Source organism: Saccopteryx bilineata, chromosome 2 (genome assembly GCF_036850765.1).
Source record: "Saccopteryx bilineata isolate mSacBil1 chromosome 2, mSacBil1_pri_phased_curated, whole genome shotgun sequence".
Classification (NCBI taxonomy): domain Eukaryota; kingdom Metazoa; phylum Chordata; class Mammalia; order Chiroptera; family Emballonuridae; genus Saccopteryx; species Saccopteryx bilineata.
The window spans coordinates 139,817,874-139,835,052 of NC_089491.1; the positions used below are offsets into that span (position 1 = coordinate 139,817,874).

Sequence of the window (17,179 nt, forward strand, 5' to 3'; positions counted from 1 at the left end):
TCTCTCCCTTTTTCCAGCTTCAGAAAAATGCAAAAAAAAAAAAAAAGAATCATTTCTGAATTCGCATCTTTCATCAATTTTAAGCAGCCATTTTTCTTGCCCATCATATTGGGAGCACCATCTGCAGCACAAGATGTTATATTTTTCATTGGTATATCATTGACATCTAAGTAGGTTTTTAGCTTATTATATATATCTTTGGAGGTGGTGGTGCTTTCTAATCTTTTACAGAACAACATTTCTTCAGCAAAATGTCCTTTATCAATATATCTTACGTAAGTTATCAATACTGCCTCACTGTCTCTCAAAGTTGATTCATCCATTTGCAAGGAGAATTTTCTTGTTTTCAGCTTTTCAATAAGTTGTTTTTCAATATCCTCACTCATTTTGTCTATTTTTCTGCTAACAGTATTGTCATTGAGTGGCATAGCTTTTACATCTTTGTCATCTTTTTCAAGAACCGTTTTAAGAAATGCTGATATTGACGATTTTTATTAAATTCTCTCCTATAGTGTGATTTTCTCCAGTTTTAGTGATGAATAAAGAAATTTGATAACTAGCCTCAAGAACACGATTATTAGTTGAAGTATGAGCAGTAAATAGAGACTTTAATGTCGTTCTTTTTTCAAAAATTTTCTTTAAAGTTTTAAAGTAACTCAAATCTGAATTAATATGAGCACTATGTTTCACCTTCAAATGCACCTTAAGACGACCTCGTTTTATTGATTCGTTGGTCAAGCATTGCTGGCATAAAAGACAAAATAGAATCTGCTCATCGTGAACAGTGGGTATGAACCCAAATTTTAAATATTCCTCCGAATATTGATGAGTTTTTTTCTTGCTTGCACCACTCATTTTACTATGGGCTATAAGAAATAAAAATAAGATCAATTAAAAACTAATATTAAAATATGTGTTAAAATATATTCAATGTGACATAGAATAAACATATACTAAAAATTCATATTTATTTAAATGTATGTAACACATTTACTACACTACCACCGCAAATCAAAAGGTATCTATATTTTTTCCACTTGACAAAATTTTCTGGAAAGTTATGCTTCTAAAATTAAAATTGTTGTGCATGCACTATTATAGCCCCAATAATATTTATAAAATATTATTGCTTTCTAGCCCCGATGCAAGAAGTACTTAATAAAGAGTTTAATATTGATAAAAATAAAATCAAATACTTACCAATTATATCTATACAATATATATATGTATATTTATTAAATCAACGAGCTTTTACAACAGTTTTGACTGACACTTAGTTCAAATTAACACCAACTGAATTATGTGAAACACTACAGAAGTTGCGATGGGCCAATTAGGTGAGAATAACTGCGTTGTTTAGCGAGTTTTTAAAACATCCGGGGTTCCCCGCGGCAGACGGCACGCTCCGTGGTGAACCCAGGACGAAGTTTACTTGAGGACGCCAATCACCCAGTTGATATTTTGGTCTCGTCAAACAAAATTATACTTAATAATTATTTACCGCAATTATTTAAGAATTGCATTTTTTGTTAAATTTGGCACCAATATCTAGCACTGCATTTAAATGGCCCAGGGCGAAAGAGTTAAAGTTGTGTCGAGTCCATTTTCAAATTGCCCCCCTTAACTATTGAATTGCCCCCCTGTGGGGCGTGGGCCCCACGTTGGGAAACACCGCTCTAGACAAAGGGATCACAAGCCCCTTGCATGTAAATCTGTGCTCTGTAAAGGGTATAAAATATGTAAGAAAATCAACTTTGGGGAGCACGTGTCTTTGAAGTTTCTAGTCTTATGTGCTCTGTTGGCTTTTATTTATTATTATTATTATTATTATTATTATTATTATTTTTAAAGAGACAGAGAGAGGGACAGATGTGATAAGGTACCAAAGAATTGCAAAAATTAATATTAATATTTTAGAAGGAAGGGTTAGGTTTCCTGCCCCCTCCTTTCTGTGGAGAATGGAGGGAGAAGAAAGTGGAAGCTTTTTGGCTTAAAAGGATGTACTATGTACTGAGATAAGAAACCCCCTTTTACTAAGAGGCTTAAAAGGCATTTTATGATTTAGGCCAAGCATTCAGAAAGATTTTTAAAATATGATTTTTATACTTGTGTATGATTTACACCAGCTCAAGATGGCCTTAGGAAGGGTTATTGTATTGTAAATAGAGAGTTTTTTGTACTAGGTTTTGAATGGAAGGAGGAAGGAGACTTGGACCCCCTTTCTTCCCCACATCTGTGAGGAAGAAGGTAAACAGCTAGCCAGGAATGCGGGAGAAGGAAGAAAGATTTAAGTAGCCCTTTTCTCTCCCCTTTCTTTCTCCTTAGTGGGCGATTTACAAAGGCTTATCCTCTGACATCATGTAAGCCCTTCCATTTCCCCCGCAACCTGTATGTGATCAAGTGTATATAACTAGCCTCAGAGCTATATTCGAGATTACACGATTTGGGTCAACTATACCTCGTGTAAGTCATATGCAGCCGGCTTATTAATAAATCTCCTCTTAAAAATTCTTCTGTATCCTGCCTTGGTGTCTCTACATAACCCGTGGAATTAAGGTACTTTACAACACAGATAAGGACAGACAGACAGGAAGGGAGAGAGATGAGAAGCATCAATTCTTTGTTGTGGCTCCTTAGTTGTTCATAGATTGCTTTCTCATATGTGCCTTGAACAGGGGGCTATAGCAGACTAAATGACCCCTTGCTCAAGCCAACGACCTTGAGGTTTCAAACCTGGGGCCTCCATGTCCCAGTCTGATGCTCTATTCACTGTGCCACCTACTGGTCAGGCTCTGCTGGCTTTTAATAAATTCTCTTTCCTATGATTAAGTTATCTGAGTGTCTGATTCTTGGTCAAACAAGTTTGTGGAAGCAGAGAACATAAGTGACAAACTAATTTTGAAGAGGTGGTTGAGAGTTCATTTATCAAACTACCAAATAAGAAGCAGAAACATGGTTTGCCTAGTTCTTGGTTTGGGACAGTACTTTTTCCTTTGGCATGCGGAACAGGTTTTAATTGTCGTCGTAAGGTGGGATAGTGAGTTAATTTTAGAATGTGTGGAGTTGAGGGGCCAGTGGGATATCTGAATCCAGTTGGGAGATGAATATCTGGGTCCAGAACTTGAGTTAAGTTGCAAATAGATTTAGATTACATATTTACTAACGTTAATTATAAAAGAGAGGGCTTACATTATTATTAAATCGTAGTTCAAATTAAGCATCAAAAAAGGGGACATACTCAATTTTGCAAACCACTTTCTGCCCAGTGCCTAGAAGTGTGATTGGCACAAAAAATCATAAATGGTTTCATAATGACTCTTTTATAAATCAGAGCTTGATGTTCCCTTCCAAAGCGAGGTCAGGGCGCCTTCTGGCCCCCCTCCTCTCCTGTCCCTTTAAGAAAGCGCAAGAAAGGTCAGAGAAAACGCTGCTGGGAAGGAGGGCGGAGCCTGCCGCCCGGGGTCCCGCTGCAGCCGGGGTCCCCCTGCCGCCCGGCGTCCCGGAGTTCTGCTGCTTCTCCTCCCAGCTCGCGCAAGCCTCGGGCTCGGGAAGCGAGACTCACTAACAATGTAAGAAAATGCGCGAAAAGGTGCGAGACAGCGAGTGACAGACGTGCCCTGTGCTCTAGCTTCCCAGGGCGGTGTTAGCAAAGCCAGGTAAGGCGAAAGGGAGACTGCCTGTCCCTTTAAGATCGACGCCAGCCCTCGTTGGAGGGAAATCCGCGGTCACAAACACTTTTTGAACTTACCCGTTACAACCTGTCCTCTTTCATGATCCATCAATACATACATATACGAAGTGCCCTTCATGTAAGCACATATTCGTAACCGATTGGTGCTGGGGTGGGAGGAGCAAGCGTCCGTCTATGACGTGGTTTTCAAAACCAAAACCATCTCCCATTTGCTCTTCTTAAACCGTAGGCTGTGCGACGCCAGGACTAAACCGAATCTTCCCACAGAATTCATGCATTGGGCTGTCGGCCCGCAGACTTCAGGGTATTCCCAGGACTGATGCACGTAATAACTAACACCCACTGAAATCTATCCCGAGTTCGCAGGCATCCTGCCCCGGTGTTTTTGATATTTTAACCGCCAGCATTTAAAAGTAGGAGCTTATGCATCCATACCTGAGTTCTTTTGAGCGTTTGGAAGATTTGGCTTGGCTTCCTGATTGGCAGCATGTCGCTGCCACTTTGGGCCAGTTATTAAAAGCAGTTTCCACTTTGCCACAGCCCCTCTGTTGTTACCCTACTATGAGCCTCCATTGCTCCTTTACCACCGGTCTGCCTCCTGGTAGGCATTTGAGTTGTGGGCCCTTACTCCACATACTTAGGTCTGCGATTTTCGACATCTTATGGCACACCTAACCCAATGACTAAAATTCTTCAGCACCTCCAAAAAATATTTTTTGCTGATGTTACAAAAAAATTAATTATAGTTTTGATTCATTCACACTAGATGGCTATTGTGTTGTATTGGCTGTTATCTTTTTTTTTTCTTCTTTTTTGACAATCTAAGGGAAAAAAAGATCAGTGATGCTGACTAAATAGTCAGGTATTGCTTGTTTTAGAAGTTCTTGTGCCACAGGTTGAAAATCGCTGACTTAGGTGGATATAAGACTATTAAGAATAATTATGCAGAAGAGACCAGAGGTCTCGAACTACTGTGTGTATAATTGGTATTTCAACTGCATGCCTCATTGCTTGCTACTTTTTCTCTTTTCTAGGTGGTTTTCTTTTGTAACAAGTCTTTTCAACTCAGGCTTAGTAGAGATGAATCTTTACAGATATTTACATAAAAAGAATTTCTTTATTACAATGTATTGGTTAAATAAGTTTGTAAATATGATATATAGGTTTGCTCACTTATAGTTTGCATTGGGTGTGGGGGACAGGCTGTAAGCAGGCAGGGTCGTTATACCCTAAGCCAGGCTTAGTTTTAAGACTAAGCCTTTCCCACCCTAAGTGACTTTGTATCAGAGACTTCCTTGTTTGTATATTGGATTAAAAGTTTTGATTTCTACAGTATAAAATGGGGCAGACCGGGAGCTTGCTCTCTCTCGGTTCCTGAGATTAGCATTAGAGGAGAGAGCAGAGAAAGGCCATGTGGAGGAGAGGAGAAGCAGCCAAGATGGCAGAGTGCTGAAGGAGAAGCCAGTTTGTGCAGTGTTTGTGCAGAGAGAAGGAGATGGGGAACAGATGGGTGAATAAGGCTAGTGAGGTAGAACCTTTGATTCTAGGAAACTTGGATAAGTCAGTGGCTTTGGGAACCCTGAATGGAAAGGGAAGTGTTTTCCCACTGTGTGTATTTCTTGCCCACCGGGTGCAAGCTAGGATTAGAGCTAATGGCCCACCAGTTCTTGCTTTGTTGTTTCATTACCGTCTGTCCGAATCAAATGCGAACCTGCAATGGCCAGGTGGCTGTGATGGTGGCTGTGGCTACTGGCTTTACACAATGAAACCTATAAAGATTTTTGTTTTTTTAAGGAAAAACTCTGAATCTGTTTAGATAGATGTTTTATGCTATGACAATCATTAAAATACAGTGTGGCCAGTGTAACTTGTATTCCTATGCCTACAGAAAATCATGGTTAGCCTCCACAATTCTTGACTGGTCTTGGTCTTCATAAAGGCAAGAACTGTGTTTGCCTGTTAATTGCTCCATCCCACCACTGGAATGTAAGCTTCCTAGACTTTTGTTTATTTTGTTCACAGTTGCCAAGCACAGTGCCTGCTTAAAGGTAAGTGATTAAATGTAGGAAAGAACTTTAAAGGTATGCCTTATTTTGTGTAACAGGCATTATTCCTGAAGATTTCTCTCAAAATCAAATGCTTGTATATTTGATGTTGGAAATCATTAAAAGGATTCCGTTGCGGAAAGGCATGCTTTTAAGATTGGATTTTCCTAAATCGATGCACCAATGCTTTCATCTGCAATGAACTGGTACTTGTGGATTATCTGCTACGGCGCTTACACTGTAATATTTTACTATGTAATAGGATCTGGAAGTGTCGGTAAGCCTTGAAATTTTCAGTTATTATTTCTGTTTTAGAGATCTAGAGATTCCAGTGGAGATCAAGTTGACAGCCAAATCCTTATACTTGGCCCCTGAGGAGCAGCTCTTATCAACAGCAGTGACAGAACCTGTGTTTTGGAAAAGAGGCGATGGCTTTGAGCCCAGCTTGGAGAGGATTTGCACTGTGTCCGATGAACCACTGCAGTGTCTTTCTGAAGGCCATGGGAAGCAGTGGTCTTTCCTTGTTTCCCTGGGGCCACTGTCCCTGGAGAGGGACTGGAAGCTTTCTGGACCCTGAGATGAAAGCTTTCCTGGAGGAGAACACTGAAGTCACCAGCAGTGGCAGCCTCACCCCCGAAATCTGGTTGCGGCTTTTGACCCCCAGATGCAAATTCTGGTGGGAAAGAGCTGACCTGTGGCCCCACAGCGATCCTTACTGGGCAATCTACTGGCCGGGGGGCCAGGCCCTGTCTAGGTACTGCCTTCACTGAAACAGGGAACCTTTAAGGTTGCTACAATCCTTTCTCTTTTCAGCCCCTCCCAACTCTGCATTCTCCCCAACTCCTCCTTACCCCCCCCCACAACAGAGGAAAACCCAACATTCTTCTTGTTTCTTAATTTAGAGCAGTTAAAACATATTTATTGGTTGCTTTGCTACACAGTTTTACCCTCTACTCCAAGCTTATCAAGCTGTTTCCCCAAATATAGTTTCTTCCCCAAGAGAAGCCCTAGGGTCAGCTCTCAAGACCAGAGACAGCTACAAACATCAGATCTCACACTAGTCTCAGGTTCGTGGTTCATAATGTATGACCAGTGCAGAGATCCCAGATAGAACCTAGAGTCCTGTCTTTGGTCTCTTCTAGCTTAATGCTGTAAATGCTGCTGCTTAAGCCTCACACCCCCTCCATCATTGCCTCTTTTCAGTTTCCCAAAGAACAAGAGATGGGAGTGAGTGGATGGACTGTTCAAGGGTTCCCTTTTCGCTAGTGGTTTATTGACCTGTCAGGTGAACTCACCACTTGAATCCGCATTTTTGAGGTCCTTTCTTCCAACTCTACATTGAAGAGGTCTTTAGGAAAATTTTCTCATATAGTCACATTATGCTTTTTGTTAAAAGCAATGCCACTGAAACAAAGGCAAGAACTTGCAGCTTTCAATAGCCTTTGCTCTTGGATTGGTAAATGATTTCATCTGTTTATGCATTGAGGTTATAGAGCTGTGAAACAAAAAGGATAAGGTGGTGTGGCCAAATGGAATTAATGCTGTACATAGTTTTAAGTGCAGAATAAATAAATGCAAACACAGCGCTTTTTGGAGAATACTGAGGACTGGAAAGCTTTTCAGGTGGTATCACACAGTTTCAATTTTCTGATTGTTGTGTTGCCAAACTTTTAAACTTTGCCGCTCACATCATACTTAACAAGTACTGACATTGTAAGTGACTGTTTTCTATTAAAGTTTTTGTTTATCACTCCAAATATACAATCAAATTCTTTAAGAGACTTTTTGAATCAGAAAATACAAACTAGGGATCCACAGATGTATTTTGTTTGACTTTTAGTTCCTGTGATAAGAAAAAAAGAGTTGCTGCCAAGGCCTTTTATAGTGTGATGACCCTGCGTACAGCCAGAGTCCTGGCATCTTTACAAGGGCCTGAGTTTAGGATGCCTGCTGTTAAGGGTCTGCTTTGCTCTTCCCAGGACACCTTTTAAAATAACCGCTTAGGCCTGACCTGTGGTGGCGCAGTGGTTGAAACGTCAACCTTGAAACACTGAGGTCACCGGTTCGAAACCCTGGCTTGCCTGGTCAAGGCACATATGGGAGTTGATGCTTCCTGCTCCTCCCCCTTCTCTCTCTCTCTCTCTCTCTTTCTCTCTCTCTCTCTCTCTCCCTCCTCCTCTCTAAAATAAATAAATAAATTAATTAATTAAAAAATAAAATAAAATAAAATAACCGCTTAGAGTTAAGCCCTTGAAAAGTTAGTGACCTCTGCTTCAAGTCACCTTATGTACCTCGCTGTTTCTCCAGCTTGTGACCTGGGACAGAGGACTGCTCTTGCCAAACTCATTGTGCCTCCTTGCTTCTGGGACCTGGAAGTTATCTTGTGATTCTGTTTCCTTTGTGGGTGTATTGAAACCCTGTTGTGCTCACCTTCCCAAAGGGAAAGCTCGCATGCAGAGGGAGCTGGCTACCTGCTGCCCTGTGTTGGGGACTTGGGCCCCCTAATTCATCAGGCCCTAATCAGCATTTTCTTAGTTCAATACCGAGCTCCAACTTCTCACTCAACACACTTCAATACTTTTAAACAATCAGTTGCTAACATTTAAAACTTGAGAGATTCATGTAAAAATATACATTGATTTGAAAAACAGGAATAATCTCTGATAAGATGGGGTTTCTGGGTGGCAACAATTAGCTGAAGATGGCAGTAGGTGTCCCTTTAGACATGGCATGTACACCCCTACTTTACCATAGTCCCTGCTATTACACTGCTCACAAAAATTAGGGGATATTCTATTGCTTCATATTCACTTTGAAATATCCCCTAATTTTTGTGAGCAGTATGTTATTCCAATGCTAACATCAAGTGTTGGCTGAAATTCATTATTTTAGTGTTCCCCCACTCATCTTTTGTAACCGCTTAGCCCTGGACCAAATTCTTTGGATAAGCTGGACTTGGATGGTCCTTTATTAGAGAGTTCATCGTAAGACAATTCAAGCAGTAGGTAAAACTGCTCTGATGAACAATCAGGAGGAGATGGTGGATTTGGGATCTAGTATCCTGAGTCCTGATTATGTTAGTATTTCATCAGTCTGCATTCTTGGTTCTTGGTAGTTTCTAGGTCATAGTAAAAGTTGATCAAAACAGTTGACTTGAAGAGCCTGAATAGTCAGTTGTGTGGAACTGCTCTTCACACCTGCTGAAGAGAAATCAAGTGACTGGATCCTCTCTTTGGCACCTTGGTCCAGCTCTTAAGATCAACATTTGCTTCACTCTAGTCAGGTCAGACTTGCCAAGGTTAGACCAAATTCTTCTGCTAAGTTCCACTATTTCTTTGTCCACTGAATCCAAAGAAATTATTTATTTTGGACAGCTTTTACTGAGTTGCTCCCATCTCTGAGCTATGGTCTCCCTGTCTTTCTAATTTAGGTACCTTTTGGACAATCCTGACGTTGTCAGGGGAAAATCCGTGTTAGATCTTGGGAGCGGATGTGGGGCTACAGCTATTGCCGCCAAGATGAGTGGGGCATCGAGGATCCTGGCCAACGACACAGACCCTAGTAAGAACTTCATATTGAAAAATATGTAGAGCTAGGCCCTGGCTGGTTGGCTCAGTGGTAGAGCATCGGCCTGGAGTGTGGATGTCCTGGGTTCAATTCCCGGCCAGGGCACACAGGAGAAGCGACCATCTGCTTTTCCACCCCTCCCACTCTCCTTTCTCTCTCTCTCTTTCCCTCCCTCAGCCAAGGCTCCATTAGAGCAAAGTTGGCCCGAGTGCTGAGGATGGCTCCATGGCCTCCGCCTGAGGCGCTAGAATGGCTTCAGTTGCAATGGAGCAATGCCCCATATGGGCAGAGCATCGCCCCCTAGTGGGCATGCCGGGTGGATCCCCATTGAGAGTATGCGGGAGTCTGTCTCTCTGCTTTCCCACTTCTCACTTCAACCCCCACCCCAAAATGTAAAGCTCATCTTTTTTTCTCTCCCAAGACAAGTATCTATAGTTGCCTCAACATGAGAGCTGATAACCATGAATATTTTATATGATATTATGAACTTGTGCTCAGTGGGACATTATCTGTGGGAATCCCATGAGACATGAGTTGACAGTACATTTTTTGCCCAAGTGGATTTGTATTTGTGTGTCAGATGTCCCACGGTGATACCTGCCTGAGAACACTTACTGTTAATTGCTGGGTTAGGACTTTATTTAAATGTATAGGTGTGTTTATTTGACCCCAAACCCATGTGAGGATAGGTCCATGTCTTTGAGGGCCATTTTGCTCCATTAGAATCCAAGCTGAGACATGTAACTTATTTTTATCTGATTTTTTTCTAGTCTTCCCTTTCAGTGAGGACCTGGTCCTTGGAGATTCTTATTTTATACAGGGGGCTCAGTTTTAACTTGCTGCCTTGCCCAAGCACAAGGCTTGTTTCCCTTTCTCCTATAACAGTCCAAACCTCATGGTTCTTGAGATCAGCAAATGTTCCTTAAAAACCCAACATTTCTGGGTGTATTATATTGTTTTGTATTAGGGATATCCACTCAGACATTTGAAAACTGCAGTAAATAGCTAACATTGGCATAAACTTTAGGCTTCCTTATCTAAAAAACATCTTTCAACAAAAAAGGGGAAGAAAACATTGTTAGGAGACTTTCTAAATTACTTAAATTAATCAATAGCCAGTTAAAACAGCTTAGTATACACTAGTTCATCATGTGCTTTTTTAAAGTTGCAGGGATGGCTATCACACTGAATTGTGAATTGAACCAACTGAGTCCTTTTCCCATTTTAACCAAAAACATTTTGGATTTGGAACAAGATAAGTGGGACCTGGTTGTCCTTGGAGACATGTTTTATGATGAAGACCTTGCAGACAGACTTCATCGGTGGCTGAAGGGTTGCTTTTGGACCCACAGAACTCAAGTACTGATTGGTGACCCTGGCCGACCCCAGTTCAAAGGACACAGCATTCAGCGTCAGCTGCAGAAAGTGGTAGAATACTCACTTCCAGAACCTACAAGGCAGGAAAACAATGGGCTGACAACAAGCACAGTGTGGAATTTCCAGCCTTGAATTGTCAAAATGCTTCCAAGTATGGATATTGCTATGTTTATGTTTAACTCTAAAAGACTCTCCAGTTTGAAGAATACAGTTTTTGTTAAATGGCAAATCTTGTTTCCAGAATATGAAGATTTAAGGTTTTGTCATGTAATTAGTTCTGCATTATGCCAAATATACAACTCTCTATCTGTAATTTTGTTACTGCCATGGGAATATAATTCTAGAAGGCAATAGGCAATGGTAGTAACATGTAACAAGTTGTGGAGAGAATTAGATATTGTAGCAGGGTCAGTTTCTGTGGTTGAGGACAACTGTATGATGTGTTATTGTATTAAACAAAACACAAAATATAGGAAGACTATAGTATTGAGTACATAATAGGGCCTTAATTGAGAACCACGGATAATAATAAAGCTTTTAGAATTTCCTACATACTTTGTACTGACAACTTATGCTTCTTTTTGGCTTACTAAGTTTAGCCAGAAATTGGTTATATCACCATAACCATGTCCCAGGTTTTCAGGTTCTTATATATCAATAAAAACACTATGATATAAATGAGTAACAATGGAAAGAAGGATGTGTATAGTATGCCACTATATAAAAAGGATGCACGTATATATTGAGGAAAAGAATGAAGATAGGGAAAATATAATATAATCAAATGGAGTCATTTTAACCAAGCTGCCCTTCATTATTAACATTATGAAGGTTGGGGCATAAGGAAATTATTTTTAAAAAATTTTAAATTGATTTATTGGATGACATTAGTTAGCAGAATTATATGTGTTTCAGGTGTACAATTCTATAATACATCATGTGTGTGTGTGTGTGTGTGTGTGTGTTTTTGTGAGAGAGAGCCAGAGACAGAAAGAGAGAGAGAGAGAGATGAGAAGCATCAACTCAGTGGTGGCACCTTAGTTGTTCATTGATTGCTTTCTCATATGTGCCTTGACTGTGGATCTCAAGCTGAGCCAATAACCCCTTGCTCAAGCTTATGACCTTGGGCTTCAAAGCTAGGAAGTATGAAGTTCTTAAAGAAGATCATAGACATGATCCCACATTCAAGCTAGCAACCTCAGGGTTTCGAACCTGGGTCCTCAGTGTCCCAGGTCAATGCTCTGGCCTGTGTGCCACCACTGGTCAGGCATCATTTGTATATTGTACTGTGTGTTCACCACCCCAAGTCAAATCTCCAGGAAATGATCCTTTTTCTTACGTAGCCTGGGAACTTAAACTTTTGAACTCTCCAGTCCCATGTCAATGGCTGAACATTTATTTCCTTTCGGATAACCCACTGATTACCCCCTAAAGAATTCACGATGTGCCCTGGCATCCATCATCCAGACCTCGGATACCTGGCTGACGACCATCCTGGACCAATCCTAGTGCTAAGAATGCAGGACTGATTATTCTCAAAGATGTGACTTTTACTATAAGGACTCTTTTCTTCTTTGGAATACTTCTGGGCTTTTGCCTAGTTGTGTTTCTAGTTTGCAAACTCTAAGACCCTTGAATAAATCTTGGTCATACTTTTCTAGCAAGACCTCTAGACTTTTTGAGTTCATTTGACAATACCTATTGAGAATTTTGTGATTAAAGAAGGGTAATATATTTCATTGGAAAAATAAGACCTGTGCTGTTCATTTCACAATGTGAAACCAGTAGAGCTTCAGGATACAACCTCTGTAATGATAGTTTGTATTTGCTCATTCTTACACATTCCTGAATACAATTTTTTTAAAACTGATTGATTTTAGAAAGTCAGAGTAGGGGAGAGAGAGAGAGGCATTCATTGGTTGTTCCATTTCGTTGTGCATTCATTGGTCGCTTCCCATATGTGCCCTGACTGGGGATTGAACTCCAACCACGTAATTTTGGGAGGACGCTCAAACGGACTGAGCAACGGGCCAGGACCTGAATGCAGTTTTTAAGGACGGAAGTTCATAGAGAGTACATATTTGAGAAATATGATATTGTGATTTATAGGAGATATAGTGCTTATAAATATATAAATTATAAAAATATTTATTCAGATGACCAAAATATATTTCTATGACATACGGGGGGTCCTCAAGTTACAACACAATTTCGTTCCTATGACCATGATGTAACCCAAGTTTTGGTGTAAGTTGAAACACACCCTAACCTAAGTCACTTATGTATCTTAATACAGTTGTAAAATCATAATCTAGAACATAAAAACACAACTAAGCCACAGAAAAAAGAGAAGGACATAAATAAAGGAACCATGATAGGGGCCAAAAGGTCGCCAAACAAAGCAACACAAATGGAACACTTGCGCTTTTAACAGTCCAAAATGATGCAGGTAAGCGTGCTGGGGGACGCCAACTCCCTCACTCATACGCTGCGTTACTGCGTGTTCTTCCACCACGCGCAACCAAACTAGCTCATCCACAGCCCATAATTACGACACTAACGGTGTAAGCCGAAACACTCATGTCTCATTTTTTTAAAAGTTTTTATGTGAGTGAGCGTCGTAAACTCGAAACGTCATATGTTGAGACTGTTGTAACCCGAGGACCCTGTGTTTTTTTTTTTTTTTTTTTTCTGAAGCTGGAAACAGGGAGAGACAGTCAGACAGACTCCAGCATGCGCTCCACCGGGATCCACCCGGCACGCCCACCATGGGGCGACGCTCTGCCCACCAGGGGGCGATGCTCTGCCCATCCTGGGCGTCACCATGTTGCGACCAGAGCCACTCTAGCGCCTGGGGCAGAGGCCACAGAGCCATCCTCAGCGCCCGGGCCATCTTTGCTCCAATGGAGCCTTGGCTGCGGGAGGGGAAGAGAGAGACAGAGAGGAAGGCGCGGCGGAGGGGTGGAGAAGCAAATGGACGCTTCTCCTACGTGCCCTGGCCGGAAATTGAACCTGGGTCCTCCGCACGCTAGGCCGACGCTCTACCGCTGAGCCAACCGGCCAGGGCTGTATTTGGTTTTCATTCACAGTTCCTGGCTGCTCACAGCTTCCTAAACCTTTGGAATTCCTCAGCAATAAGAGTAATGGAGCATCTTTATTGTAAATTTGGTCTCTTGTCCTAAGTTCCTGAAAACAGAGCCATAAAGGTGAAAGGTTGTCTTATTATTCATAACAAGCCTTTTCCACCATAACTGGGTTGACGTTAATGAAGGTGACTTTTGCAAAGCACCTCAGGATGGGGCTGGATGCCATGAACCAACCATGGACACAGAACTGGGACTTCCAGTCACACCTCTATTTTCTGGAAAGGTGAAAGGGGCTAGAGTTGAATCAATCACCAATGGCCAATGAATAAACCAGCCTTGCCTAGTAATGAGGCCTCCATAAAAACCCACAAGGAGGGAGGGGGTTCAGAGAGCTTCCGGAAGCCTTCCACCTGCCACCACTGAGGGCCCCAAGCTCCTGAAGGACAGAATCTCTTGTTTGTGACCTCTTCCTATGTATCTCTTAATCAGGCTGTTGATTCTTAGCCTTTAGCAGTCTTCGTGACATATTGGTAATCTATTGAGTAAACAGGTTTTCCTGAGTCCTTCTAAGTCCTTCTAAGAAATTAATCACATCCAGGTAACAACCTGAACTTGCAACTGGCGTCTGAAGTGTGTATGTGGGGGGAGAGTTGAAAGAGGGAGGCAGTCTTGTAGGACCGAACCCCTAACCTGTGGAATTTGTTTCTATCTCCAAGTAGAAAAGAATCTGATTCCATCTCCTTCACCCCATGTTGTAATTACATCTCTGAACTCTTTTCAGAAAAAGCCATAAAAATCAGTGAAATAAGCAGCTGGGGAAGAGTCTCAGTAACATGCAGATGCTGAGTGGCTAAGGTGTATGATGTCACGGATTATGACATTAACTGTTCTATTCCTTTGTTTCACTGAAATACTGAATTCTATAAAGAATATACAGGCTGATGTTTAGCTTTGCTTTTGGTCAATAGGCATTTAAATACTTGAGGAAGGTAGGAGCCAGAAAATAGCTAGAAAGGCAATTATGCTTTTAGAAATACTTTATTTAGAATATATCCATATTGGTACATTTCCTTTACAACAGCTCAAATACCTAGGTAGGTAAAGGAAAACTCCAGGGAAAACAGGTAATTCTGAAACTTCGTTATTTAAGAAACACAGTGCCCTTACCACCCCCCTTTCCACCTTAAATCCATCAGAGGGTATGCTAGGATTAACATTCAAAAACCCTGACTTATCAAACAAACATGGAATAACAGCATCAATAAAGGGTTTAAGAGTCTGGTAAATCACACACTATATTACATGTTGGAAAGCAAATCTCCAAGACCATCATTTCCTGATAGTATGAAGAACAAAGCTTTGATAGCATCAATAAACAGTCCATGTCACTTGCTTAAATTTCTTTGGGCCTCTTAATTGCTGCAAGATTTCTCGTGAATAATCTATAAAAGAAAACAATGACAACACATTTCAATCACAGTAATCAGATACTTCATGTATCCTCATGTATAAACTAGGGATGATAACATATCTCATAGGGTTTTTAAAATTGATTGTAGAGGAGGAGTGGGGGAAGAGGGAGAAGGAAAGGGGGGAGAGAGAGAGAGAGAGAGAGAGAGAGAGAGAGACATCGATCCATTTCTATATGTGCCCTGATCGGAGATTGAACTGGCAACCTTTGTGTACCTGGATAACACTCTAACCAACAGAGTGATCTGGCCAGGGCTTAAAGGATTAAAGGAGATGAGATGTAAGAATAGTTTACAACTAAAAATATGTTTAATTAATAGTAACCCTCGTTATTATTAGCTGTAGTGCACATATCATGGTAATCCTTTAAAAAATAGGCATATATTGTTTTCTCTGTAATTTCATCGTCCAAGGAGTAATGGTGTAATTTCATCATTAATTTCTCAGGTGCCTGTCAGGAAATAAATGACACACTAAAGTGGGGTGTTTGAACAGGGTTAATGAAATAACTATTTACAAAGTAGTGAGCAGGAATAAAGAAGTCAACAGATACCGTACAGCACCTTGGGAAACTGCAACATGTCCGAAAAGGTTAGGGGAGGGAGCAGTTACTAGAATAGGACAGCTTGAAATCTATTATATAGGAAATCTAGACTAAAGACAGATTTCTAATAGGTTGAAAGTAAAAGGAAAGACAGATGCTCATGCAAACAGCAACTATAAAAAAGCTAGTGGCTATACTAATAGAAGAGGAAATAATACTGCCCACCTCATTTCATGAAGCCAGTATTACTCTGACACCAAAGGCAGACACACACACACACACACACACACACACACACACACACACAATATAGACCAATTATCTCTTAGAAATGTACTCAAAACTCAACAAAACACTAGCAAACCAAACCTACCAACATATAGAAAGAATTATATGCCACCCATGATCTACTGAGACTTATGCCAGGAATGCAAGACTGGTTTAACATCTTAAAAAAAATTAATACATTGTATTAGTTTCCTATTACTGTTGTAATAAATCACCATACCCTTAATGGCTTAAAACAACACAAATTTAGTATTGTTGAGTTTTGGAGTTCACCATCATTACATTTCTGTTCCCTTATTTAAAACAAGGGAATTGTTTACATTATGTTAAGGAATCTTTTACCATCTCTAAAAATCTATGACTAACATAAAAAACCACTTAAAAAAACGGATTTTTTTTTTTTTTTTTTTTTTTACAGAGAGAGAATCCGAGGGATAGACAGACAGGAAGGGAGAGAGATGAGAAGCATCAATTTTTCATTTGGGCACTTTAGTTGTTCACTGATTGCTTCCTCACATGTGCCTTGACCGTGGGGCTACAGCAGAGCAAGTGACCCCTTGCTCAAGCCAGCGACCTTGGGTCCAAGCTGGTGAGCCTTGCTCAAACCAGATAAACCTGCACTCAAGCTGGTGACCTTGGGGTCTCGAATCTGGGTCTTCCACATCCCAGTCTGATGCTCTATCCACTGAGCCACCGCCTGGTCAGACAAAAAAACTAATTGATTTTAAAGAAAGAGAAGAGACAGAAACGTCTGTTCCTGTATGTGCCCTGACCGAGGACAGAACCTGCAACCTCTGTGTACTGGGACAATGCCCTAACCAACAGAGCTACCCACTCAAGCTGAGACCACTTTTTAAAAGAGATTCATGGTAAAGGCTTTTGGAGCACTAAGAGAATGAAACCATGAGTAATATAAATTAACAAACTAATTATTTCAAATGATCAAGAAAAATGTAATTTAGATGTTTCTGTAGAATACACAGTGCAAAAAGAAGGTGGGGCTCATTTTTACAAACAATGATCAGAGTTCTAAATGCTTCATAAAGAAGTTGTTACAGCCTTGGCTGGTGGCTCAGTGGATAGAGCACTGGCCCGGCGTGTGGACGTCCTG

General features: G+C 40.9%; 2 protein-coding genes across 7 annotated transcripts in view; one reads left to right on the plus strand and one right to left on the minus strand.

Annotated features, from left to right (window-relative positions):
* The first annotated feature begins 3,447 nt into the window (after positions 1 to 3,447).
* Positions 3,448 to 12,332, plus strand: ETFBKMT (electron transfer flavoprotein subunit beta lysine methyltransferase). 5 transcript variants are annotated; one of them, XM_066258060.1, is made up of 5 exons: positions 3,448 to 3,656; positions 5,714 to 5,739; positions 6,052 to 6,490; positions 9,167 to 9,297; positions 10,469 to 12,332. In XM_066258060.1, exons 3-5 carry the CDS (start codon positions 6,165 to 6,167, stop codon positions 10,810 to 10,812), a joined length of 801 nt encoding a protein of 266 aa, XP_066114157.1. In that variant the 5' UTR covers positions 3,448 to 3,656; positions 5,714 to 5,739; positions 6,052 to 6,164; the 3' UTR covers positions 10,813 to 12,332. The 5 variants fall into 5 exon arrangements, with proteins under 5 accessions (XP_066114157.1, XP_066114155.1, XP_066114154.1 ...); XM_066258058.1 differs by lacking the exon at positions 5,714 to 5,739 and adding an exon at positions 5,796 to 5,942; XM_066258057.1 differs by lacking the exon at positions 5,714 to 5,739.
* A 2,463-nt stretch (positions 12,333 to 14,795) lies between these two features.
* Positions 14,796 to 17,179, minus strand: part of AMN1 (antagonist of mitotic exit network 1 homolog) — a 46,856-nt gene continuing 44,472 nt past the window's right edge. For both annotated transcript variants that reach the window (XM_066258064.1, XM_066258063.1), the window contains one exon: positions 14,796 to 15,208. In XM_066258064.1, the coding sequence (XP_066114161.1) occupies positions 15,135 to 15,208 (74 nt within the window). In that variant the 3' untranslated portion in view covers positions 14,796 to 15,134. The remainder of the gene's footprint in view (positions 15,209 to 17,179) is intronic.